This window comes from Drosophila kikkawai, chromosome 2R (assembly GCF_030179895.1).
Source record: "Drosophila kikkawai strain 14028-0561.14 chromosome 2R, DkikHiC1v2, whole genome shotgun sequence".
Taxonomy (NCBI): Eukaryota; Metazoa; Arthropoda; class Insecta; order Diptera; family Drosophilidae; genus Drosophila; species Drosophila kikkawai.
This window is the reverse complement of record NC_091729.1, coordinates 19319951-19346207: the sequence shown is the minus strand read 5'-3', so window position 1 is coordinate 19346207 and position 26257 is coordinate 19319951. Positions and strand designations below refer to the sequence as shown.

Here is a 26257-nt window from a genome sequence, read left to right as displayed (position 1 = left end):
AAACTACGAGGGTAGGCTGATAAAAAGTCGGCCTTACAAAGAAAATACGTTTTTTTTTTAATTTTTCTTTTTTATATTTCAACATAATCTCCTTTTAGACGTATGCACTTGGACCACCGATCCTCCAGTTTCCCAATACCTTCCATAAAATAGGATTTGTCCAGGTCCTCAAAATAGCGGTTTGTTTCACAGACTACCAGTTAATTTTACTGAAATTTTTTACCCCCAAGCCATTTTTTTAAGTTTGGAAATAAATAATAGTCACAGGGTGCTAAATCTTGAGAATAGGGTGGATTGGGAATAATTTCGTAGTGCAATTCACACAATTTCGACATGGCGACAAAGCTCTTGTGAGCGGGAGCATTGACCTGGTGAAACAAAACTTTCTTCTTCGCCATGTGCGGCCTTTTATTTCTTCAGCTTCAAATCAAATCGTCCCAAGAGATTGGAATAGTATTCTCCCGTAATTGTTCTGCCTTTTTCCAGATAATCCACATGAATTACACCTCGGGAATCCCAGAAAACCGTTGCCATCACCTTATTGGCCGACAAACCGATTCTTGCCTTTTTCGGTGCCGTTTCTCCAGTTGAAATCCATTGCTTTGACTGTTCCTTACTCTCTGGTGTATGGTGATGAACCCAGGTTTCGTCAACAGTCACAAAACGACGAAAAAATTCGTTTTGGTTTGCGCAATGTGCAAGCGGTTGCGTGATACCACGATATTCGATTTTATTCATGTTGACGAAATGCAAAAGTGAATGCGTTAAAAGTCTCGCCAAAATTACCTGTGTTGATAAAACCGCATGAAACTTTCACAGTAATCAGCTAATAGAAAACACTAATCGAATAAAATATTTATGAATTAAAAAAAATTTTTTTCTCTGTTAGGCCGACTATTTGTCAGCCCACCCTCGTAAATATATATATTTTTGTTTCAGAAAAACAAACTGCAACAAATATGTGGGAGCGATGTGCCAACATTTGTACGCAACTCATTAAAGCTATAATAAGGTATTATTGAAAATAGTATAATAAATAAATACAAATAATTTAATTTTAATTTTCTTTTGTATAGGTGTTGGTTTACGAAAGTTCCCGAATTTTTACGAACAAGATATGAACAAAATTTATCAGCAACCCCTGGTTGGAAACAAAATAAATATGTTAAATTTAAGATGATGTAAATGTAATAAAGAAAATTATGAAGTTATATAAATAAAAAAAACTAAATTAATTTAAAAAACTCTTATACTCTCTTAAGGCGACACTTCCGCGACTCTTCCACAAGACTCTTCCGCGACTCTTTCACAAGACTCTTCCGCGACTCTTCCACAAGACTCTTCCGCGACTCTTCCAGAAGACTCTTCCGCGAGTCTTCCAAAAGACTCCTCTGGGACTCCTTCAGAAGAGCCCCCCGCGACTCCCTTAGAAGAGTCGCATTCGTAGGTACACTTTCTCCCAACAGAAGATCGGAAAGCGATCAGAATGCGATGTCGCGGGCGATCAAATTAATCTTCTAGAAGAGTCGCAGGCGACTCTTTCGCGATTGAAATGGTTGGCTGGGTATATATAATCGGAACGTTGAGAAAACTTCGGCAAAAACACATTTTATATGCTTGTTGTTGGCTTGCTAACTTTGGAACAATTTTCGTATTTTTTATGCGAGATTTTCCCCCGCTGCTTTTCACTGCCTTCCCTTCTATTTATTTTTTTTTTATATTTTCCATGCGAGTTAGGGGAGAAAACTTCTTGGGCTTCCAATAATTTGTTGTAGCGAACTTGTTTTGCATGTGTGTTGCCCGAGTGCGAGTGTTGTTAGCCGCTCTCCATATATATCAAAGAGTGGCAAAAACGAGGCAGGCAAGGAAAACTCTAACAATACGGCGGGACGAGAGAAAAAAAAGGGGAAAAATCCTAAGCATTTTCCCAGCAGTAGCAGCAGCAGTTTGTAAAATATATTTTTATTGCTATTGCACACACACACACACACACACACACTATACACAATACGGCGGCAGGACCAGCGGACTCCTTTGGCTGGTCGACGTTTTGCCATTGACTTCTTCTCGCTATTAAAGCGCTAACAAAAACCAACAACAGCACTGCGGAAATAGCGGAGCTGTAGCATGCTTTTTGTCATATTTCACCGCGAAGAGCAGGAGACTCGGAGGAAGCAGCAGCAGGAGGAGCAGGAGCAGAAGCGGCAGGATCAGGACACGCATGTTGCGTACGAGGATGCGAACACTTCATAAAAAACACTTTCATTACAACTACAACGTCAACAAGAGGGGAAAGTGTGTGGGCACAGTGGATTGTATATTAGAGAATATAATATTTAGTTTTATTTGTAGATTTAAATAAGATATAACAAAACATCAGGAGCACTTTTTAAATCTAATAAAAAAGACTGAGCATCTTAGTTAAGTTTTTGTTGAAATTCAACATCAATAAAAATTGTTTTTAAATGAAATTATATGTATGTATTTAAAATAAGTTGAGTGTTTTAATTATTTCCTGCAACGATTGGCTTTTCAGTTGAGTTTTCATTTAATTTAGTTTCTGTTTGAAAGCGTTTTAATCGGCATATAACAAAGCGTTTAGGCTTGGCTATCAAGCTTTTGTAACATTGTAGTGTTTTGTATAGATTGGATGTTTTATTAAACCTTCTTATATTTATTTATATAAAGGTTAATTTCTTAGAATTTCCTTTAAGAAGCCACAGAAAGTAGCCTGAAACCCCTAAGGAATTTTTTATATATTACTTTTAAGGGAAATAGAAAAGGTTTTCAAGCACTAATATTAATCAAAAATTTGCAGTCCAGCAAGTAATCCTTCTCCCTTTTTTTATGAACTCAACCCAAGGTGCGTCATCTGTTTGGGTTCGGTTCTGGCCGGACTACTTACTACTTTGGCCGGCATTATTTCATGTGCAAAAGTCGCTGCGTGTTGTGTTTGCTATTAAAAATGTCAGCCAACGAGAGTGTGTGTGCGTGTTCGTGTTAGTGTATGCTGCAGCTGTAAAATGGACCCACACACACACACAGATATGGGTGTGCGGGAAACACGCTTTTAACACCAAAATGAACTTGTTCGCCATGTTTATGAGCTGATAAAAAACAGTTGACCAACATTTGCGGAAGTGGAAATTGACTTTAACGGAGAGGAGGGTAAATTAAGGATATTTTAGAGGGGCTCATGTGTAGTGTGGAAGGGGAGATTATAAGTGAAAGCAGAGCAGTGTCTTAGTTTCATGCGGGGACTTCCCCAAGGAACACTCTGATTTGGCCTACTTACACTGCCCAGTTAACATTGCCTTACATTGCCATAAAAAAGCTCAGCAGCGAGTCTGACAATTTGGCACACTTTTGGTGCAGAGATTTGGTTCTCTTAGCAAAGAGCACAAGGCTGTTAGCTACAGAGCTCTGTAATAAGACTGCTTAACAAATTGTTTATTAACCTATATTACATATGTAGAATAATAAATAAAGACGAGTTAAACTAAAAGTTGAAAAAGTAGAAAGGCTATACTTTTCCCTGTTGACCATTTAGTGTCTGTCTTTGGTTTTAAATGCAACTTCACTGATTGATGTTGGCAGCAGCCAAAAGGCAACAGGTTGTTCTTGATTGATGTGGGAATTTGGTTAAGGGAAGGCTGACTACAAAAACACATTTAATACAATTAATATATAATAAAATAAATATTCTTAAATAGAATAAGGCAATTTCGAATATACTTTTTGTTTGCTTGAAAATATTTTTTAATAAGTTTCGATTGAATACTTTGTTTTTCAATATTAAATTTATAAAACTAAGTATTCTTTAATTAACTTAATTATTTTCAACTATACCTACTTTTTGCCAACTCTTTTGTTACTTCCAAATTAGACAGTAATTTTTAAAATCGCGCTTTGCCTAGGCAGACATGAACTTTAGAACATTCATCAGCTGATTTTTAGCACAAGCTGCGCCGCAGAGAGCCAAAGAGCTAAAAATCCCGAGAGAGACTCAACGAGAGAAGCCGAGAGAGACAGAGCCAGAGAATTGCCGCAGGCTAATTTGAAATGTAAACAAGATTACCCGATGCCATAAAGCATCTGCAGGACACATAATGTCGCAGGCAATGGTTCATATGAGAAGGTAAAGAAACCGAGTGACTAAAGTCCAGAGATTCCTAGTTTGTAGGACTCCATTTCATTCCTTCCTTTAAATGAGCCACAGGAAGTACGCCCCCGAAAGCCTGCTATAAAACCGTAAGCCGCTCTAACAGAGCTCTGTTATGGCACAGCATCCGCACAGAGTGGCACTTCGGACAGCCTCATCGTGTGCTCTCTCGGCACCCTCTCGCCCATTGGGCGGCCGAGAGCGACTTCCGCTCGGCGCTCGTTTCCGAGCTCGGAACGGATGCTGCCGAGCCGCTCCAGCCTCTCGGTTCCAGCGTGTGTACCATAAAAATCGGTTCAGTGAGAGTTTGCGATCCCGCGGGTACGGTCGGAACTAACGGGACTTCAACGGCGTGACGCCTCCAGTGCGAATTGTTTTTCCGGCTAACCGAGCCAAGAAATCTGCGGAAAGCCAACCCAAAAACCAACCGCAATCGGAATAAATCAGTTCGGTTCGATTCGAGTGTGCAGAAATGAAATAGTGTAAAATTTAAACCGGTCAAGGGATAATGCCAAACTGATTGAGTGGAAAAGTGCGTTTAGAGGCCAGGCTAATTTGTGATTCAACGTAAGCAGCTGCCCAATGTGGTTCCCATTTAAGTTGTTTGTTGCCGCTGCTGATGCTGGAACATTAAATCCGCGAATCGAGACTGATCTCTGACTGCAGTGCAGTGCCCCAGTCGCCCTCAATGAAAATCATTTCCATTGAAAAGCGCCCGTCGCCGTTCTCGTTTGGATTAGGCGGGGGTGCGTCCACTTCTCCGGCTATATACGCTCTAAGCTATATCTAGCTATATGGCCGAGTGCCTTGGTTCTTGCTGTGCCGCATAGCCGGCAGATAAAACGATTTCCCCGCTCAGCTGAGCTCGTTTCGGCGCTTTTTTCGAGCTCTTTTCACTGGCTGCTGGAATAGATTTTTGCAGCTTTGTTGCTCTATTCGAGCGGCGCGTACAAATTGCACGAGAATGGTTATTGTTGAGCGCTTTAGTTATTTATATGAGCAGCATTTTTCTGTTATTTTTTGCTACTAGCACAATTCGCAATGCAATGCCATCATATTTCACGGCTCTCAAACATAAGTGCAAAATTGCTGGCCTTTGACGGCCATTAAGGCAGTGAAATGCGAGCCATAAACTAATAGATAAATAAATCCCACACCCTCGTTGTTTAAATTGCTAAATTGCTGAAGTGTGCGTGTAATGAAATTACACAGATGAATGCCACTTGAAAGGCAAAACTGTTGAGGCCTTTGATGCTCTGATGGTGAGAAATTGAATGTGCACGATGAGCTGCAGGGAGAAACATTGACGAACTTTACGACTGATTAAGAGTGAGTGCGCTGCGATATGAAAATTGGTTTAAGGAGGTGTGAATCTCTAAAGCCAGGCCAGATGGACTGTGATGCGTAATCACATCAACAAAATTAAATGTAATTGAATTTGAATCGAAGTCCAAAATGGAAGAAACTGGCAGACACTTTTGTTTTTATGCTGGTGATAAGTAATAGTTATAAATCAATTTGTACAATTAGGTTTCAAAAACTACAGTTGAAGATGGCTTAGTTTTCGGTGTGAATAATTTATTTACATATATATATTTTTTAAGTTTCTGGGTTTCTTTTTCCATTTGTATTAAGTTTATATTATGTACAATATAATTAATAATGTAACATTTTAGTTTATATTCTATAAACGGAATTGTTTTAGTTTTCCTAAGTATTTACTGAAAGAAAAATTGATTAAATTGCATTATTTATTTTATTATATTTACAAATTAACATTAAATGTGCCTTCTTTAAATTAATGACAACCCACCAAATATTATTATAAATTTCTCTTTGACCAGCGAACATATTTTCATTGTTTTCATTTTATTGTTCGCACTTGAAACCTAATCCCCGCTGCTCCCATTTGGGGCCCAATCAAAATTACTGTGCAGACCATTAATTGCAAATTCTGACACAAATTCGACAGACCAACACACAGGCAATTGTAGAGAACAATAACCACACGATTTGGCGACAAAAGCAATTTATAAACGACACACGATACAACATAAACAAACTTATTGGGAACGTCGAGAACAAAGTGCATCAATTCGGCATGGAAATGCGAGTGGAAGTGAATTTTAATATGCAATTAACTCTGCGGACAGCTGGAGACCGAGCGTTTATTTGCATATCAAAACGCTCATCACCCGGACTCCGGGGGGAGGAGTGGGCACTCCTCCGGGATTGGGTGTGAAGGCCATGCCCAGTGAGGCCAGCCAGCAGGCTCACCCAAGTATGCAGCACAATTAGCAGTCGGAGGAGGCAAACAGCTGCTGGGGCGATGATGATGACGTTGATGATGCTGATGATGGCGCCAAGTGTTGAACGCTCTGATTGCTGCCCAGTTCTGCAGCCCTCTCCCTGAACTGCTCCTCACACACACACACACTGGTGGCCATTAGAATTTTTAGTATTCATAAAATTGCACTTGAACCCTTGCGAAACGAGGCAGCCATGCATGGCTTTTTATAGGCTCACTTAGCGCACATAAACCGCGCGCGAAAAAAATGCCAGGCAGGCAGGCAGGCAGGTATCCTGCTCAAGGGCTCTCCTTGATGCAAACACACACACAAGCACAAGCCGTGCACTTGTAGATGCCATAATAATATTGTAACTTTGCACTTCAAATTGCATTTTAATGCAAACACACTTCATTACATTACAAAATAAAGAGAGAGCCAGCGGGGGGTAGCGCAAACTTGCATGCCGGAAATGGAAAAACGTCGACACACTTTGCTGCAGCTGCAGCCGGAAAACTCACTGACACACACACACACAACACACACCTCTACACCACCACAGCCCACTTTCCACTTCCCACTCAGATACTCACACAAGTTTGTAAATTGAAGTGCATGTCGATCGTAGGTGGATGCCTCAATGGCGAAACTGGCACAATGTGCCCATCGAGGTTACGTATACGCAGCGTAGTGCTGGGAGAACCCTTCACCTTCGGCCCTCGGCTTGCATTAGCTAATGTGACTCACATTTTATTGGGAGCGCTCTTTATTGGCTGCACACAAGTTTTCATCCTTGCATAAGCCATTCGGTAAACTGATTTGCAGAGTTTGGCCGAAGCTTGGGTAAATGGGTTTTGAGTGGCTCATATTTAATTTAAGTTCGATTCCAGGGTTGAATGTGTGCCAAGCCTTAAAGGGACGGAGCTAACTCTCTGCTATTGAAATGTAAATTTAATAAACTCCACTCGGTCATTTATTTAGTATATTCTTTTAATTAAAGCTTTTATATCTCGATTCAATTAAACTATAGCGCATATCCAAAACTGCATCTCGAATGTTTGGATATTTTTCGATTAGATTTTCATACGTATTTTATTTTCCTCTCTGCCACAGGACTTCGTTATGCAATGAATACCACTCCGCCTTTATTCGAGCGCTATTGACAAACGATTTACAAATATTTTCACTTTATCGGTATGAAAATCCATTTGCAGGCACTGCTACTCGTGTTGTAAATACATTTAGACAGATTTATTAACGCCGCTTAAAAAACATGATTAAGTGGGCACTCCGCCACCTGTCAGCTGCGGTTGCGGGGGCCACAGTTGTCCGAATAGTTTTGGTTTATATATTTCGGTTTATATCCATGTCCAGGCTAAAAGATAAATAAAAACTTTCAGGGCATAGGCCGCCAGCGGAGAGCTGAAATAAAATTAGTGCAGCCAGCTAAAAGCATTTGGTCCTGTAATGTCCTCGATAAAAACCGTGCTAGAGCAAGTCAATATATCATAAAAGCACGTCGCACACCCAAAGCCTCAATTCTGCGGCCCACAGTGGGTGTAAATGCAGAGAAAAAAAAATTATTACAAGGATAACATTATATTAAAAAAGAAAATTATTATATGAACTATTTTTAGAAGGTTTTCGTTAAAAATAAATATTTTATAAATACATTTTAAGGCTCTTTAAGGCTCAAAACTAATTTTAGAATCTAATGGTTTAGTTTATTTACGCCTTAAATTTGTGTTTCAAAAATACCTTTATTGTAGATATTTTTCTGAAGGGAAAATATATTAATGATGTATTTAAAAATTCCCTTAGTAAATTATTCTTGGTTCAAACAAATTATAAAAAATATTTATAAACCTTCTATATATAAATTAATAGTCTGTCTACATTTATTGGCTACAAAGTTCAATGTTATTATATATTTCTGTTAAATTCCGGCCACATTATACCATCATAATTTAGCTCCTTGAAAGACTAGAAATTTTCCCTTAAATCCCTTATTTTTCCAGTGACTGTGTTTTAGTGGTGATATTTGAGCCAGTGTATGTAGTCTAGAAACATGAGCATATACAGTTTCCGATTTCCGCTTTCCTGTTTATCGTTTATTGGGTTTTCGCAACGTAAAAGTAAAAGCACTGCCAGACCGTGGTCGAGGCGGGGAAAAACAAGAAATCCGAAGAGAAATTTGCACTCGTTAGCTCTTCAGCGGGAAGCTTCAGCTTCTGCCATCATCGTCATATTGAACTTTGATGCCGGCACGTTCCTTTAGGACCCGGCTCCCCCCGTTTAAAGATCTACACGCGCGGATACTTTGGCACATGTTTCACTCTGCTGCCAGGCTGCCATCCATTCCGCATCTACTTCCTACATTTCTACTGCCATCTCCTTGGCGCGTCCTTTGCCAGTTGGCCGTGTGTTGTTAGTCATTTATATGGGCCACATAAATTATAACAAATATGTATGCAGGCGGCATTCGAAATGATTTCTCACTGTTCGCGCGCCCCGGGCTGCGAGTTATAAATAATCTTTAATTAAAAGAGCCTCTCGCAGCGGAAGAGGGAAATATGTTTTAAAATATTGAGGTGTACGTGCTGTCGTGCGGTTGACAAAACGGCTAAAATGTGCGATGTGATTTGTAGCTGTCTCTCGCAAGACATCGTCGGCACTCGTACAAATTCTATGTTACAAATTTATTTCCGTGTCCGGCCTGGCTTTAATGGGTCCAAAGTTACTGCCGACTGCAGTTGAATTGTGTAATTCGATTTGATTTTACGGCGTGAATTAACAATTGCAGGCGCATAAATAAGGCCCGCTTAAAATTGCCATAAATATTAAAACAAACAAATTAACCCAATAAAATTTGTAAAAATCACATAAATTACATTTGCATGTTTGTGCGTCGGTGAGAGTGTGTGTGTGTGTGTGTGTTTGTCGTGCGAAAGTGCAATGAATTTGCTTACAAATTTGCCAAACTGAAAATAAAGGCAATTAAATGAATTTTCAGCAGAGAAACAACCAGCAACGGCAACGGCAACAAACTGCAATTACCCAAAAATGGCCTTTGTTTTACTTTATTTATTGACATGTCAACAAATTTTGCTGACTCTGTTTCTCTTCTCTCTCCCTCTCTCTCACACTCTTTCTCTGTCTCACTCTTTAGCAGCCATTGCGAAACAATTTAAATCAAATTCATGCATAAATAATTCGCGCGAAAGAACTAAAATGCGCGCAGTGCCAAGTGTGAAAGAGTTCTGAGCCATAAAGTAGGCAACCTCGTGCGCGCCTCCATCCAGGACCCCAGCAGCCCACCACCTCTTGCATATACTCTACTTCTTTCCTGCCAGCTCGAGGGCTGGGCCACCATGAGCATGAGCCGGCCCTGCAGCCGCTCGCTCGTCCTGCCGCTGTGCCTGCTCGTCGTCCTGTCCGCGCTGAATGGCCAAGCGGCAGCGGCATCCCGCGTCCGTGTCAGCTCCTCGACGACAATGACGCGTAACATTGAGGAGGAGAACGGTAAGTGACATTCTATAAGTATATAGTATAATGTGCAGTCTAGATATCGATTGTGTCTGTAAGACGAAGTATCCTTTCAAGTTTTCCATGCCCCTATTAGATTTTGTAGGTCCTGAAAGGATTCAAAAAAATTAGTTAAAAATTTTAATATATGAACTTAAAGTAATATATTTAAGATTATTAACTTTGGACTGGATAAAAGAACCTATTTTGGATATACTTTTGGGATATTAAACATTCAAAATGGTTAAAAATAAAGATGTTTACAGTTAACCATATAAATTCAAATTATATATTATATAAAAGTGTAGGACAAGGTTTATATTTTTGGTCCAGAAAACCATTGAAAATGTATCTTTAAGCAGGAAATTTTATTTTTTGGGTACCAATATAATATAAATATATATTCTTTAGTATAATTAGGATATTTTTTTTAAGAGTTTAACATCAATTAGAAATTTGATTGCACATAGAGCTTAAATTATGTTCGTTGAATAAATGTTTTAAAATTTATAATTATATTTAAAATGAAATTATTATATAATGAAATGGTCCTTCTAATAGTTTTAATATGAAAACATCACTTTGCTGTGGCCATATCGAACTGATGATATTGTGAATTTTCCCTCTGTGCTTAAAAGTTAATTTAAAATGAAAAGTTTGCCTGCCATTAGGCAACTCCCTCACTCTCTATCTATGTGTGAGTGTTCCAGTTTGTGTTCATGCGAGTGTGTGTATGTGTGTGTGCCTGTGCCTGACGCAACTTTTATTCAATCAACATAAAGTTTATTGTGTGTAAAGAAATTGCGTTTGCGTTTGCCTTTGTGGGCTGACAAAGAGAGGCCTTTGTCGCTGCATTATTGAGTAAATGAAATTTTCGGTTTTATGCGTGCAAATTATGCCAAATTGTTATGGATTTGAAATTGATTTCACTGCGAAGCGATGCGATGCGATCCGTGGCGGGGCAAAGCGAGTCCAAAGCTTTCGTAAATCCTTCTAATCGTGGCCATTGGCGGCTGAATTGTGGCGAGAAGTTTCTTTTGGCCATCACTTTCGTTTGGCAAATAATAAAATGTTGCTAATAAATAAGCCCGAGGCAGTGGAAAGCCGCAGAAGAACGAAACAAACTTGGCAAAGTTTTTGGCCATCGAAAAGTTTAGCAGCCAGATTGGACATTTGGGCCTGCTGTCAGCGGCACAAAGGAAAGAGTGAGTGCTCAGGTCTGGAGATAGATAGTTATCTATTAGCTGGTTCCGTTTCCATCTCAATTAACCCGCAAGTGATCCGCCAGATCACGCATACGCCATGGGTAACTTCAGAGTAAGGTAACTGTGCCTGGGGTCCTTGGTAGGTCCTGTATCCTGAATCCCTGCTGCATATTGTTCCACTTGCCTGCTCGGCCTTTTGATGCCAAAGTTTTCGACTGACGCAAATTGCCGGCCTGCGCATGTGGGGGTCTTCATAAATTCAGATTTTATATGTTTTCAATTGAATTTCGTTGTTGCGCCAGCCAGCCGAAACTTTTTACTTTGGCATTTTAATGTTTTCCAAGTTAACTTGGCCACACGCCGCCACTTCCATCTCCATCTCCACCTCCACTTGCATTTCCTTTGCCTCTGCCTCTAACTCTGCCTCTGGAGTAGTTCCGGCCGCTTGCCGGCTAAGCCGGCTAGGAAAAGTATTTATCGCATTTCTGCGAAAACAACCTACTCAACATTTTGGGCAAAAACTTGGAAATTATGTTTGGCTTGCCGCTCCGATTCGTTGTTGTCTGTTTTTGGGCAAAAGTTTACCCAGTTTACCAGGCTGGATGTTTAGCTGTGTTGCCGCAGCGCAGCTCTATAAATGCTTATTTAGAGGCATATCTGATGAGTTAAGTTTCGGCCCAAAACACTGTAAACTTCGATTCAGATGTCTATATCTAAGCTGGTGTCTTGCGAACTTTCGCAAAGGATTTAACGCCAGATTTACAGGATCTTCCAGGCCGTCAAGGCAGCAGTGTGTTCGGCTCTATGCGGCTGCTAACTGGTTTGTTCATCGACCACGCACTGGATGAAGTTGTTTTCCCCAGATTTCCAAGAGCATAAAGTTCTGCCTCCGAGAAGTTTTCAATTATGCTGGTTTTGGGCAAATCTTTGGCCAACTACAAAATATTCTGCACACAGTTTGGCAGCTTGATTGATTTTCATTTGCAATTGTTGATTGGAGTCACTTCAAGTGGATATATTTTATATAGTTTTGAGGAGTTTCTATGGGAATTTTGTTACTGTGACTCCAGAGTTTATTTAAGTTTATTGAACTGAGGATAAAGTGTTTGCTTTGGATTTCTTTTTGAAGTTATGAGTTCTTAAAATAGTTTTCTTTCTCCAGTTTCCTCAATTAATAAACAATTTAGTTTTAATTCATTTTAAATCTTTTCTTTTAGCCTAAAATTAATATATTCAGCAAGAATATTGTTAAAATATTAATCAGGGATATATTTTTTGACCAGATTATAAAGCTCAATGTATTATTTAATATTATCTATTAGTAAATTTATTATTTTAAATATTTTAAAACATTTTTTGCTACATTTTTTATATAGATTTTCATTATCATTCCTCCATTTATATTAATTTATTTATAACAATTTATTTTTACCTTTATTTTTATTATTTTTACCTTAAACATTAATTTTATTTTCGTTTATTTACAGCTTTGCTTTTGCTTCTAGCTGGTAAGTCTATTACCCATTTAATTTATTTTCAAAGCACCTTCTTGGGGCGGCCTTTAAGTTAGCAAAACATTGTTGGTCTTTAAGCCAGGCCAACCCAAACAATTTGGCCATCAGATTGACCGGGCAAGCGGAAGGGCGGCGGCAACAGCTGCGACCACGCCCACAACATGAATACAAACACGAGGCCCCAGTTAAAAGGCATCAAAGCAGCTAAAAAATCAGCTTTGCAGGGCGAGAGGGCAGCGGACGGGGAAAAGTCAAGATTCAGCATGGATATATCTCACTGAGGTCGGGCAGGGCCGAGGAAAGCACAGAGGAGCAGAGGAGAAAAAAAAAAATACCAAAACAACTTTCAGCTGGTCAAAGTCCTTGGCCATGGCTATGTGTGTGTGTGTGTGCGTGTAGTTGACCGAAAAAACTTTCCCTCGAAACTTAGCCCGAGAGACTGAAAATTCCAGTGCAGTCCAGGAAGCGGGCTGACAGCGCGATGAATGACAAGCAGCGCCAGTTCAGTTTGTCAAGAGTTTTCTTTTGCTGCTCGATTTCCTTGCTTTCCCTCTTTCCCTTTTTTTTTCCTTTTGGCTTCGTTTGGTTTTGGTTTTTGCAGCTTTGCCGATTGGCTCTGAGTTGGCCAGAAAGTCCTGGCCGCTGGGCGAGTGGCCCACTAGTCCGTGGAAGTGTTTCGGCGGCCTCAAAGAAAAGCGACTGTCGCCAGGACAGGACTCTGTCTTCCCCCGCCCCCGACCCGCTCCGCCTGTTGTGATTTTTGGTCTCCCTCGCTGTTGTCAGGTTTTCTTTTTGTTTGCCCGGGAAATTCTGCCTGTTTGCCTTCGGCCACACATAAATGCGTGGCCATACTTCATTCATTTCATGGCTTGGCAAGGACATTTATCATCTGCCCCTCGAGTGCGTCACAAAAAGGCACAGCTCCTCCACGGCCCCCTCCTTGTTGATATTTCTATATTTTGCGGAAGGCAGAGTAAATACTCGCCCCCCACAAAGAAAAAAATTGCGCAAATTTCACCCAAAATGTTAAATAGAATTCGTTTTACTTACTCACTCGCCCCCCCTGCGCACCAGCCATCCCACGATGGCTTTTCCCTCGACCGCATTTCCTCCGCCTGCCGTTATTCATGGCACTTTTTGCCCTCTTATCGCTCGTGTTATTTTTGTATATGAATTTCTGCGGTTACATTGAATGCTAAGGAGCAATTGCCGGGGCGAAAAAGTGGAAAATTTTAAGCCTACTTGAAATTTATTTGCACTCATTATGCCTGACAGTTTGCAGATATCAAGGCGGTGTGAAAAGGCCGAGATAAATTCATTTCGGAGCCGGGCCACTGGCGGCGAGCCATTAAAGAGTTTGCAGTCCCAGTCCTTGCCCGGCTTAGGGGTTAAGCCCATTGAACGGGATCGAGTCGGGCTTAGGCGGTGAGCCTCCTATGCTATTTTCAATAGAAACCAACTGGGCCTCGACAGACTCACTAATGAACAAATAAAGCTTAGCGGGCCAGGGAAATAAAACCCAACCGCATTAATAAATCACGCCGAGAAAGCGAGAACAGAACACAAATAATGCAAATGCCTAGCGACAGTCGAGTGGAAGGAAGGGCTCTGTATCTGTAGAAATGACAAAACACTTTTCCCTTCCAATCTCCATGTCTGACTTAAGGGATTTTCCACGCAAATTCCGCAGGATGCATGGCATGGCATGGCCTGGCTGGCTGGCATTCGTTGTCCTCATTCTAGACCCACTCCCCACACAGACAGATGAATATGCCATGTGCTGCTCTCGGAGTCGTCACCAGCTCCTCGGCCATGTTATGTCTGCTATCCCCCTGAAAATCAACAGAAAAAATCAAACAACTTCGTTGGCCCAGTCGGGGGAAGTTTATTGCCAGCAACTGGCAACTATTATGCCATGCTAATCGGCTTAGACTGACTCTGGGTCCTGCGTCCTGACCAGGTCTGTGATGAAGCCAAGGACTCGGGCAAACAAGGTTGGCCAGCCGCCGAAAGATGTTGCCATGTGGCCAGCCTGATTGTTCATTTGCCACACGCGCTATAAACACAGGCCACAGGCACACAGGAAGAACAACAGATGGGATTGGGTTTATATCGAGGGAAAATAAAAAAAAAATAAAGGTATTTTTCCATATAAAAATAGTTATATAAGGAAAAACATGGAAAGTGTAAGTAATATATTTATATTTATAAAAATTCTTCTCCTAAAAGTACCTAAAATTTTCCATCATATAATAATTTTTTAAACTGTAATTTCCTTCTAGAATTATTTAACTTTTAGTACATTTATATTGAATATCCTTTTTAAAGTGACTTAAATTTTGTCTTGTGTAGAATTTTCTTTTGGTGCAAGACCTCAGCTAAAGAACTCAAGCGGATACCTGCTTCGTAGTCATGTGTGTGTGGCCTCCGAAAATTGCGGCCTGGCCTCATTTGGCTGACAGCTTAAGACGGCAGCCATCGCAGAGCAGCCCCAAAGGCAGCAAGGATTTCTCCCTTGTGGCTGGAAAAAATCGGTGGGCGCGTGTGTGAGTGTGCTTTCGTTAGCATTCCGTGTGGAATTTGATACTTGATTATTTGTTGCTGGCCTCAAGCGTGCATAATATATCAAAGTGGCGTCAACGTCAACCGGAGATGTTCGGCCGTGTCCTCGCCGGCTCGATCCTTTTGGGGCCGACATGTGTAGACATCGTGTGTTGGCAGTCGGCCTGGAATCTTGTTTTTAGTTACAGTTTAGTGTTGGCCGCATAATAAATAAATAAACAGTTGACTCAGACGCCCCTTCTCCACCTGGGGGGGGGGGGGGGGGGGGGGGGGCAGTGAGTTTGCCCACGGCTCCTGTCAGCTCCTTTCGTGCATGTCCTGTCTCGTTTCGTATGCTAAAGAGCCTGCCTGGGTTGCGGGAATTTCTCTTAAAGCTCTCTCCCTCCCTCCTTCCGGTCCAAATCAGATTCAGCCCATGAAAATTTCCCCAAAAAATTGCAAAGTTTTTCATTAATCTTTGGCAGTTGTTGTCGCTGTCGAGGATTTGCATACTTAAGTTGTCGCTGACTTTATAAACAGGCGAATTTAAAAGCGGTTTTTATGCCGGCCAGCAGCAACAGTTGAACTTTCAAAAAATAAAATCCGACATGGAATATGTTTCTTTTGGGAAATATGCAAGAATATAAAGTTTTTTGGTCGATATACAGATTTTTCGGTATATATATTTCTTTAAAAGAAACATGAAACATTGAAAAGCCTCCCTGCTGATAACCCACAACAATGGCTTTTGAATTTATACACATTGTCTAGGACCAACATAACTTCCCATTGATTTCCTACATAATCTCTCTTTATCACAGCGGGGATCTAAAGAAATTCCAGACAATTAGTGCTGGAAAATCCCTCTCCTGGCTGCACTAATCATTGAGTTTGAGTCCAAGGCCCATGGCTGCAAACTCAAAGAGGGAGACAAGCCTCCTGCTGGGCCAGATTTCGAATCCTTACGGGCTTAAGGCTCCAAAGCCACGTGATGCCATGACATAGTTCCGCAAATGGCAACTGTAACTTGCAGTTGCACATGTCAGGCCTAAGGACTAAAGGACTAAGCCCTAAGCACACAAACACATGCCGTTCGTAGTCGGCCGTAGACACCCGCACATTCATAACAATTTGTCGGCCAAGAATGTAGCCAAAAATCTCGTACGCTCTCTCAATTGTTATACAACATTTAGGGTCATTTGCATACAGAACCTAAATTAAAATTTGACCGAGCTAAGCTGCACATCCTTTGATGTGCAGGCTCTCGCACTGCAATCTCGCAAAATCCTGGCATCTCCTCACTCCTGGCCAGCGGGTTATTTAATTCAGCCATCCGACCGACAGTTGTTGCAGTTTTCTAATTAGACGAGAGCCAGCAGCAGAGAGGGGTGGCCAGTCATAACAAAAAGTTAATTAAACATGTAATTGTTGCCAAAGAGAGCAGCGAGCAAAGATTTCCCCACGAGTGTTGCCAGCAGATTGGATTGCCAGGATCGAACGGGGAGCTTGTACAGGGTATACTGGAGTTTGGCATTATTATTTGCGAGACTTTGCCCGCCAGCCAGTTGGCCAATTTGATTAAGTTGCAGAGGTGCCGAGTCCTGGCCAGGATCGGAGCGAAAGGTAATTAAAACTGAAACCGGCTAATGGCAGCGACTAGAACTCTAGCTCTAGCTAAAGCCAGCTCGCCTCTCGAAAGCATAATAAAAATTTTACAATTCAATTTCGCTTTTATTTCCCAGATATTATGCCCCGCAGTGGCGCGAGTCTGCCCACTTCATATGCTCTCTTTATTTTATTGCCTCAAATTGTTTGTTGCCATTTCGCATTTGTGCCGCCCGGCTGCCCAGGAACATTTAACTTTGTGCAACATGACGACGGCAAAAAGCAGTAGCCAGGCCACTAGGATCGGGGTGGAAAATGAAAACATAGCGGAGCGCAGCAACTAAAACCAACTATACTTAAAAAACAGAAACTAAAACAGCGCGGCGACAGCGAAAAAAGTTGTCAACTCTCTCCAGTAGCAGTTGGAGGAGTGGCACTACCAAAGAAGGTGGAGAAGGACTCCAGAACTGGGAGTGGGAGTGGCGCATAGCTCCGCTTTCTGTTCACTTTGGCTCGAGTAGAAGTAAAGTCAAGTTACGCGTAGAACTCGGGGCCACGGGACACGGCACGGCCAAGTAGCCAGGCACACACAGAACATTGCAGAGGATGAAAAAAGAAAAAAGAGGGAAAAGGTAAAAGTTCCGACTAAGAGATACCCAGTGGAGTATATGGATATTTAGCTTGATAATTATTGATTAAAATTTCGGTAGATTAGCTAATTTTCTATGAATTTCAAGAATAAATACCCCTTAATAAAAATTCCTTAAAAAATTACTCTTTAAACAAGTTCCTTAGAACTCAAGCCAACCTCTTTCCCGTACAAATACAGAGTACCAAGAAGACAGCAAAGCGGAGAGTAAAGAGTGGAGGACACCAAAAGCACATTTCAGCTTGAACTCCCACGGAGACCCGGGCGAAATGAAATTGCCAACGTGAAAAGTGTAGAAAAATGCAGGCAACGGGAATGGGACTGGAACGTGGAAGCTGTAGCTCGGATTGGAATCCTGGTGGGAGTTGGCCCCAAGGATCGGGGTAACAACAGACTGCTCCTGTCGTGCGTCTGCCGCCTGTTAAACTGCAAAGTAAACGGACAAAATGTTAAATCAAAGCCAAACAAAAGAGGCGTAACGCTCTGCCAACAAGGTGCAGCAGTGGGAGGGGAGCGAAGAGCCTGGACAGGTGGCTGTCGGCCAGGCCAAGTGGGATTCCCCTCGAGGAAAAAGTTTTGCGTGCACTTTTCATAAGTTGAGTGCGACTCTCGCCTTCAGCTGGCTTAGATGATATTCTATCCAATAAACTGATAATAAATATTGAAGTTTGGTAGCCATATTGGACGGTAAAATCAACCTGGAAAATCCTTTAAAATTTCATTACGCGAAATGTGTGTCAGCGCACGGCCTGGCATTTTGCCCCATGAATCTTTTAGTGGGGCATTAAGGCTGCTGTGGCATTATTAATGCGGCTTCATTATGAAATTGTGCAACAAATAATAAATCGATTAAGCAAATATTTGCCGGTGCTAAAAGCGTGTATTTTTACAAATGTAGCCGTTGGTTCTTTTTTTCGGCCTTAACTGCGGGACAGGATGCGGACGGGGGGGTCTCGGTCCAGCCATATGCATTTTCCGTGCGTCATCCATTTTAATATTTCAACAAAACCAGAAATGACGCTGTAAAACCAACGCGGTTATATGTCAAATATTCCCCCCAATGCATATGCATGACAGGGGAACAGGGGGACAGGGGTCTGGGCGGGCTTTTAAATTTTGCATGTAAATTTCATCGCACAAACACATGCGAATGTATTTTGCTTTATGCCCCAGCAGAGAGGGAGAGCTGGCAACTGGGAGCCGCTGCTGCTGTCTGGTGCATTTTAATAAATTTATGATTTTATTTTGAATTTTTTTACCCCCCGAATATGTGTCATTCGCTTGACAATTTCCCTTAAACCAGAAAAAGGAGCACCAGGATCAGAACGAATACGGAAAAATAGCAGAAAGGTCCATAAATAACGAAGCATTTTACTTTGTATTTGCTGGATAAGATTTATAAACGCGTTTTTGTTTCGCTAAATCGAGGGGAAATTTCATCGCGATGCCCGTGCCACATTTCATTGAACGAAATGAAAAAATAATTGAAATATTTGCCAATCAGCAGAGCGAACGAACAGAGAGCGGAGAGCCCAGATAAGGCGAGAATTTCCCAGGAATTCTCAATTGCTGTCTGCGGCACGTTAATAAGCTCTTTGTTGACACGCACACAAACAGCCAGCACACCCAAGGACCCCACGTGTGAGAGGAGTGTTCGTGTATGTGTGTGTGTGGGCAAGGACCTTGTGTTATCTGTGCTGACATTGTACTGGCCCTTTCAGGCTGTCATCTGTGGCACGGGTCCTGGCGGGCTGTCGATTATCGAGTCGAGATTATTAACCTGTCAGTTTAGCGCTTTGTCTTGCCAATGCCAATGCCAACTTGGTCCTTTTCGGGCTCGGCAACACTGACAGCTGCAGAGCATTAATGTAAAATATTTGTTTTATTGCAAACAACAATTTTTTCCAATTCTTTTCGGTACTTATTTTCGTTCTTTAAGCCTGAGTTTGGGTGAATAAAGAAAATGTTTTATGAACAAGAAACTTAAGTTGCATATTAAGGGGAAGTGTGTTTATTTAAAGAGTAGATATGAAACCTAAAAACCAAATATTAATTTAGGGGAAATATTAATAGTAATAATTATAATTTGGCAAGTATATATTTAGAAATATATTTGTAAAATATCTTTAAGTCATTCAACTAACCAACGAAGCACCTTCTACTTGCCCCTGAATTTAACAACAACAGAATGCAAATAACTTCCCACCCATTAATGTAAATTATTACTTTTATTAGGAACAACAGTTTTTTTCTACATTTATTCCGTGCTGTTTTTCCTATTTCTCGCCGGGAATCGCATTCGAAACGGCGGATTGCGAAACCTCGACACTGCCACTGGCCCATAACAGTAACAGTAACAATGGCCGTAACAACGGTGGCAGCCATTGCAGCCATTGCAGCCATAATAGTAACGGTTACAGGCGCACAACTTGTACATGGGTACATTGTAGCCGGTACATGGCAATTGCAATTGCAATTCCCGCACGAGTGCGGCTGCTTTTAAATTTTAATTAACTCAGCGCGCCCGGCTGCGAGCAAAAACAAATCCGAGGGCCCGTCGCTGTCGTGCAGAAAAAGTTATTATTTATTTCATGTTATTTTGTGCTGTTTCAACGCGCCATAAACGAGCGTCCGACTGAGGCCACTGACTTGGCCGAAAACGGCCAAGAGAAGAGGGTCAAGCTGGGGGTAGAGGTAGGAAGGATGGGGTGATGGACTGCAACTAGGCTGGTGGCCATTGCCATGTTCATTTATTTATGAGCATTTTACACAGCCAGTGCACAGACACACTCGCATACACACACACCCAGAGAGCGGCACTTTGAGAAAACTTGTCTGGAAATTATGTAAATTTTTCAGTTATTTTTCGTAGATTCCTGGCAGAGCGAGCCGGGGCTGGGATCGGTTTGGTTTAGGTTCCATCTCGTTGCCCATGTCCAGCATGTCCTTAAAAGTGCCACCGTCGTCCCTCCACTCCGCAGGCCATTGTTGTGGCGGGGGTCAAAAGTTCAACTGCTGTTTCGTAGGTGGCCCTTGTCAACGCAGCTTTTGTGTCTGTGCCTAGAATATATAACCCATTTTTGGCTTTTCACGACAACAGGCCAGGGCCAGCAACAACAAATTGCCGTCCTGCGGTCTCAGCCACATGCAAAATTCTGGGCCACATCCTGATCCCGTTCCCGTTCCCAGTCCCGGTTCAGATCCCGTTCCCGTTCCTGACTCTCGCCCCCATTGTTGTTCAGGCAAGCGAATCCCGACAAGAGTTGACTCAAATTGCATTCGGTGTCCGGCACTCTGTTTGCTAAAGGCCCTTCCAGCTGACATTTGCTGCAGGCCCCAGCATCAGCATCAGCTGAAAGTTGTGTGTTTTTTTTTTGGTTACTTAAATGTGCATTTCAATTTCATAACCGTATTTGCTTTTACCTGTGTCATGTGATGTATGAGCTGGGCCGCCAAAGAATGTGACAAATGTGAAAAATGATTGAATGTCTTCCGCTCGTAATTTGAATGTGAACTGTTCGACCTGTAGCCGGAAGCAGACGAGACAGAAGGAGGCTTTCGAGTCGATTAAAGTCTGGTCATAGGGAGGAGATCCGGCTTTAACCTTTGGCTAACCCATGTCAAATCGCCCACGCCACACTCGGCCATCGGCCCTCTGCCCTTATCCATTTAATTTGCCTGACTTATTGTCTCGCAATCAAAAATAAATTTCCTTAAATCGAAATTAGACGCACAAAGGCCATTAATCTTCAGCCCTCATCCCAGTATCCATTATCAGGGCCCGGCCAGAAGCCCTGGCTGGCTGGAGTTAGTAAGCAGCTAATCTGGCGAATGGCGAATGCAATCTACACACAGACACACACACACGCTGCTATTTCACGAATTATTTATTTTAAATTGCAAAATTGTCTGTGGCCAAATCGGTTTTCATATGCTCTCGCCCACGCCCCCTGCATTTATGGCTATTGTTTTATGCCGTTTTGTTTGTTTTTTCAACTAGACAATAATAATAACAAACGAAGCAGTCGTTTATGGCCGTTTATGTGACTTTATTTACGGTCTTGTTGTCTGCCGCTTTTTGGTTTTTATAATCTTTCGTTTTTTTTCTTTCCTTTTTTGTGGCATTTTTAATTTGATATTTATCAATTTGGGTTTCATCTGCTTTTGTATGCGTTCCGTTGTCTGGAGTTTTTCACTGCCAATTACATTAGTCCCTTGGCTTGTTGACTTGTCTAGAAATGCTTCAAAATGGCTCTTGAGGCAACAAAAGGAAAAACTGAGCAAGTGACAGGGCGGCTTCAAGTCTTCGATACTCTGTGGAGGCATAAAGGCAATGTAAAAGTTTAATAATTAATTCTTTAACCTTAAAACCTGTCAAAAGGTGAGCTCTTTGCTTGTAAATAAATAACCAGAATATAGCCAAGATGCTTATTAGTTCACAATTACATCTTTATTCCCCCAAAGTATTTATTTAACTCGATGTTAAACCAACCCAACTTAAGCTGATAACCAGACATTAGACACGACACATCCCAGGCACACTTTCCAAAATCCGGAATCCCGGCACTCATTCATTGTTTGGCACTAGTTTCGCCCCCAAATGTCATTCAGATTAAATTTGGCGTGAAAGTAGCATTTTAAAATTGTACAAAATACTTAAGGCGAAGGCGAAGGGTTCGTGGGGGAGGGGTTGTGTGTGTGTGAGCTCGCGCATAACAAAGGGAATGGCTGCTGGTGCTGTTGTGGCTGACATTAAAGGCAAAAGGCGCGAGTGGTGAAGCAACAGTCGAGCTCAGGACGTGCCACACACATACACACACTGCTGCACAGCTGTACCATAACTTTGTAGTCTACTTTGGGGCGGGAACACCCACATGGATGTTTATGAGAGCCAGAACGTGATGGGAGAAGCGAAAGGACTCGGAGCTCACAACAGCTCACGATGGCTCAGAACTTTGGGCTCAGGGCTCTGGGCTCTCGGCTCAGGACTCAGGACTCAGGTCTCAGTGGCGGGCTTTCCTTTCTGCCATTCCTTTGTGGCGCACGCACTTTGCCTTAAACAATTGTTTGCAGCAGCCCTCTTTGTGTGAACCGCTTTTCCAGGCGCTTTTCCCACGTGCCCGTTTCCAGCTGAAAAGGAAGGTTTCCGTGCTCGCCGTGTCCTGGGCCTCATTTTGCTTTTTACGTAAGTCGCAAGGCGGTGAATCTGTTGTTTGTTTTCCCTCGGAGGAGTTGCGTTGCCCCTGTCCAGACTCTGGTTAAATCTGGTTAAGGATTTGCCGCCGTTTAGGTGTCCAGTCTGGAGGATTCTTCGGATTCTCTGGGTTCCTGGGACTCAGTCAGGCCTAATTGATGCGCTTGAACCTAATGATCGATTTGAATTACTACGAATTTCGTTGTAATAACCCCAAAAAGGCTGAGCCCCGTCAAAGCAGATTTATTTCAAATGTTGTCGGAGCGTAAATCCGATCCGATAGCGAAAGACCTCCCGGCAGACACATCAAAGCAGTTGCCTAGTCAACCAGCCGCAGAAAAATGGAATCGTTCCGGCGCGCTCCCCTCCAATAACTCGGGATGCCTGCCTCGCCATCTGTTGCGCCCGTTGTCCTGGCTGCCACATGCAAATGTTTTGGGATAAAGGCGACCGAAAAACCCCCAACACAACACACAACAGAACAGAACACAAATGTGGGGCTACTTTGTGTCTGATTGTCGGGCTGTGAGCGAGTGTTTGCGGGTTTATTCCCCTGCTTTGTGGGTTTATTTTCGGCGAAAAATAAGATGAAAATATTATGTCACGGTACCTTTATTCGATAACTATATTTACGCCGCATCCCGCCAGTCCTAGCACAGACAGAGAGAGAGAGAGTGTGTACATAAAATATGGGGTCATGTTTTGGCCAGCCATCGGCATTATTTATGCCGCCATCCGCCTACGTGCATTGTTTGGCTAATAAAGCAAAAAAGGGAGAGCACGGCGGAAGCTGTGGGGATATTTTCGGCGAATGTTTTCACAGCTAACAACCGGGGACATGCCACCGATACACCGCCTTTTCACACCTAAACGAATCCATACCCATGGGGCATAGCCCAACCCCTACCCCCTGTAGCTGCAATAACAATGCACAATGGCAGCGATGGATTGAGCAAACAATGAAACGCTTTCGATCGAGCGATGCCGCAGGGATCAATGCATATTTCACTTTTGAAAAGCCGCAGAAAACGCTTTGACGTGCAATTGAATTTATTAAAAAACGCTAACTTCTCGCTCAATCATGCTCGATCATCCCACCTGGCGGCCATCAAAAGGATATCGAGTCCTGCGACCCCTCCTGCCTCTCCTGCGGAGCTATCGCGCATACTAATAAAAGCCCCGAAACGGAAGTGCGTGCGCACGTATGTGTGTATTGCGCTGGGTTGTGTGGGTGAGCACTGACGACATTAGCGCCATTTTGTCGTAATTAATGTGCGCCATATTAGTTGCTATTTGGCCATTTTTCACACACACACAAACACGCCGGCACAGGCGCTCGCAAAACAGTTTTGTGGGGGAAAACTTTTGCAATTTTAGTTGAAGAATTTCGCACAGCTGCCTGTTTCCTGTGGCTATGGGAAAAACTCTGTGAAAGCCGGGCCCAAAATAGCTGTCTGCCTGTGTTCGTTAGCGTTTGTCTGTGTGTGTGTGTGTGTCTCGACATCCATCTTCCGACAAAAGGAGCCACCCACGACCCACTTACCCTCCTCACATATACAGCTTTTTGAGACGAGTTTTTATTGCTGGCATAATTAGCCCAACTGGAGCAGGAGGCGCCTGGCCAAAAGTCAAAGGAAAACACCAACGAAATGCCAGCAGACTGTGGTCGAGTGGCTACATTCTGGCCGGAGTTTACTGTCCTTGAAACGTGTATCTAATTCACAATATTATTCTGGCCGAGGGGAGATATCAGCACCAAGAAAAAGTAACAAATCATCAAATTGTGGTTACTGAGACATGTTAGTGGAAGGTTCTAGCTGAAGCTGTGAAATAGTGAAAGGCAATTATAGGAAATATTATTAGTTGGCTTTAATTAAAGTAACAGGAGAAGTCATAAGTGGTTTTTTGTAAAACCTTTTGTGTTAAATATTCAATATGGGCAAAGTTAATTGAAGTAATTTTTTGAAAAACTAATTCCCGCAAAGAACTTAGGGGGATTTATATAAATCTAGTCCAAAAATTGGTTAATGGACAGCAACTAAAAGTGATTGATGGCCTTAACTCTACATATTTCTCTTATTATTTTGAATATGTTAATATTTTTCTTAGAAATTTCCTAACACTCCCCTTTTGATCATACATTAAATGAACTCCTTCCTGCTGCTAGAGTCCTGGAACCGCCCTCGCCGGATGCTTCCATTCAGCCTGTTTATCTCACGCTGCCTTTCACAAGGTTAGTTAGCCAGTTGGGCCTCCCCACCCTCAACCTCAACCCCTCTCCGGCTGCGTATATTTAAATGATTTGCTGCTAATGCGTCTGTTTATGTTTTATGTTGATGTTGCCAGAGTCTGCGGCCCTTTCTGGGTCTGCTGCTGCTACTGCTGTGCAGGGCCTATCCTATCTGACTTTGTGCAATATTTATTTGCGGCGCTCTCACACACACCGACAACGCCGCAGTGTTTATGTTTGAGCAAACACACAGGCAGCGGAGCGGGCAATGCCAACGTGGTCACATGTGCGTGGTGCGCATTAATTTCTATGGCCGGAAGTTGACTAGACAGTTGACTGCCTCCTGTGTCTGCCACATCAACACACGCACACACACACACATACGCTTTGTGTATTTGTGTAAGCTGCTTTTTTTCATTTCTCCATCGTTGAGCTCTGTGCTTTGGCCTCGATTCCATCGCTCAGTGTGTCAATATTTGCCGTTGGGCTTTGGAGGTCGCGGAGAAAGACATGCGATGAGCTCGGCTAATTGCCACCAAAGTTGTATTGGATTCGCCAAGCCACAGCACAGATTGTTAAAGTATAAAATCAATTTTCCAAAGAGCCAGGGAACTTGGTACCATTGCCTGTAAGCAGTCAATAGATTCTATATTGAATTTTAATTATAAAATTAATATTATTTAAATGGTAGAAAGTTAGTTTATTAGATTTATTTTAGAACGAACTTTGTTGGAATTTTATACTATAATTTCGTTTTAATCAAGAGGCAGATTAATCTTCCTTTAAATCTACATTTACTACCATTTTCTTAAACGATACTTAAACTAACGTCTTACCTTTTTTCATTGTATCCCAATCTTCCCTCGGAAATGTCTACTTTCTTGTGACTTTAGCTCCCCCGTTAAGCTGTGCTTTAACGACCCACACTATCGATTCGTTGGTTTCAACCGATTTATAGCCACATTTATTGCCATTACTGAAATATGCTGCATTAAAAAATTGGTGACTTTCCCCAACCCCCACGGTGGCCATAAATCAACAGGCCAAGAGGAAAACTACTTAAAGCGCCATTACAACAAATTTAAAGCAATTTCCAAACTTAGGCCAGCCGCACACGCCCCGATCCCTGTCCCGCCCCCACCCCGACCATCATTTGGTTTGGAAAGTTGTGCCAAATAAAAAGGCCAGCAGAGCAGAGCAGAGAAACCGGAAAAAAAAGAGCCAGGGCCAGGAGGACAAGGCAAAAAGAAAACAAATGTTTTGGACACTTTATTATGCGCATTATTCACTGCTACAATGTTTTATCCCTTTTCGGCGCAGGACTGTTGCTCCCGTTGTGCCGGC

At 42.3% G+C, this 26257-nt stretch overlaps 1 protein-coding gene across 6 annotated transcripts in view; it reads left to right on the top strand.

The window, feature by feature from the left end:
- The first annotated feature begins 4482 nt into the window (after positions 1-4482).
- The window catches only part of side-VIII (sidestep VIII), a 56494-nt gene continuing 34719 nt past the window's right edge, over positions 4483-26257 (top strand). For 4 of the 6 annotated variants that reach the window (XM_041777135.2, XM_017169494.3, XM_041777132.2 and 1 more), the window contains exons 1-3: positions 4483-4729; positions 9620-9972; positions 12668-12688. In XM_041777135.2, coding sequence (XP_041633069.1) covers positions 9822-9972; positions 12668-12688 — 172 coding nt within the window. In that variant the 5' untranslated portion in view covers positions 4483-4729; positions 9620-9821. The remainder of the gene's footprint in view (positions 4730-9619; positions 9973-12667; positions 12689-26257) is intronic. The other 2 variants (XM_070284551.1, XM_041777133.2) reach the window with 1 other exon arrangement.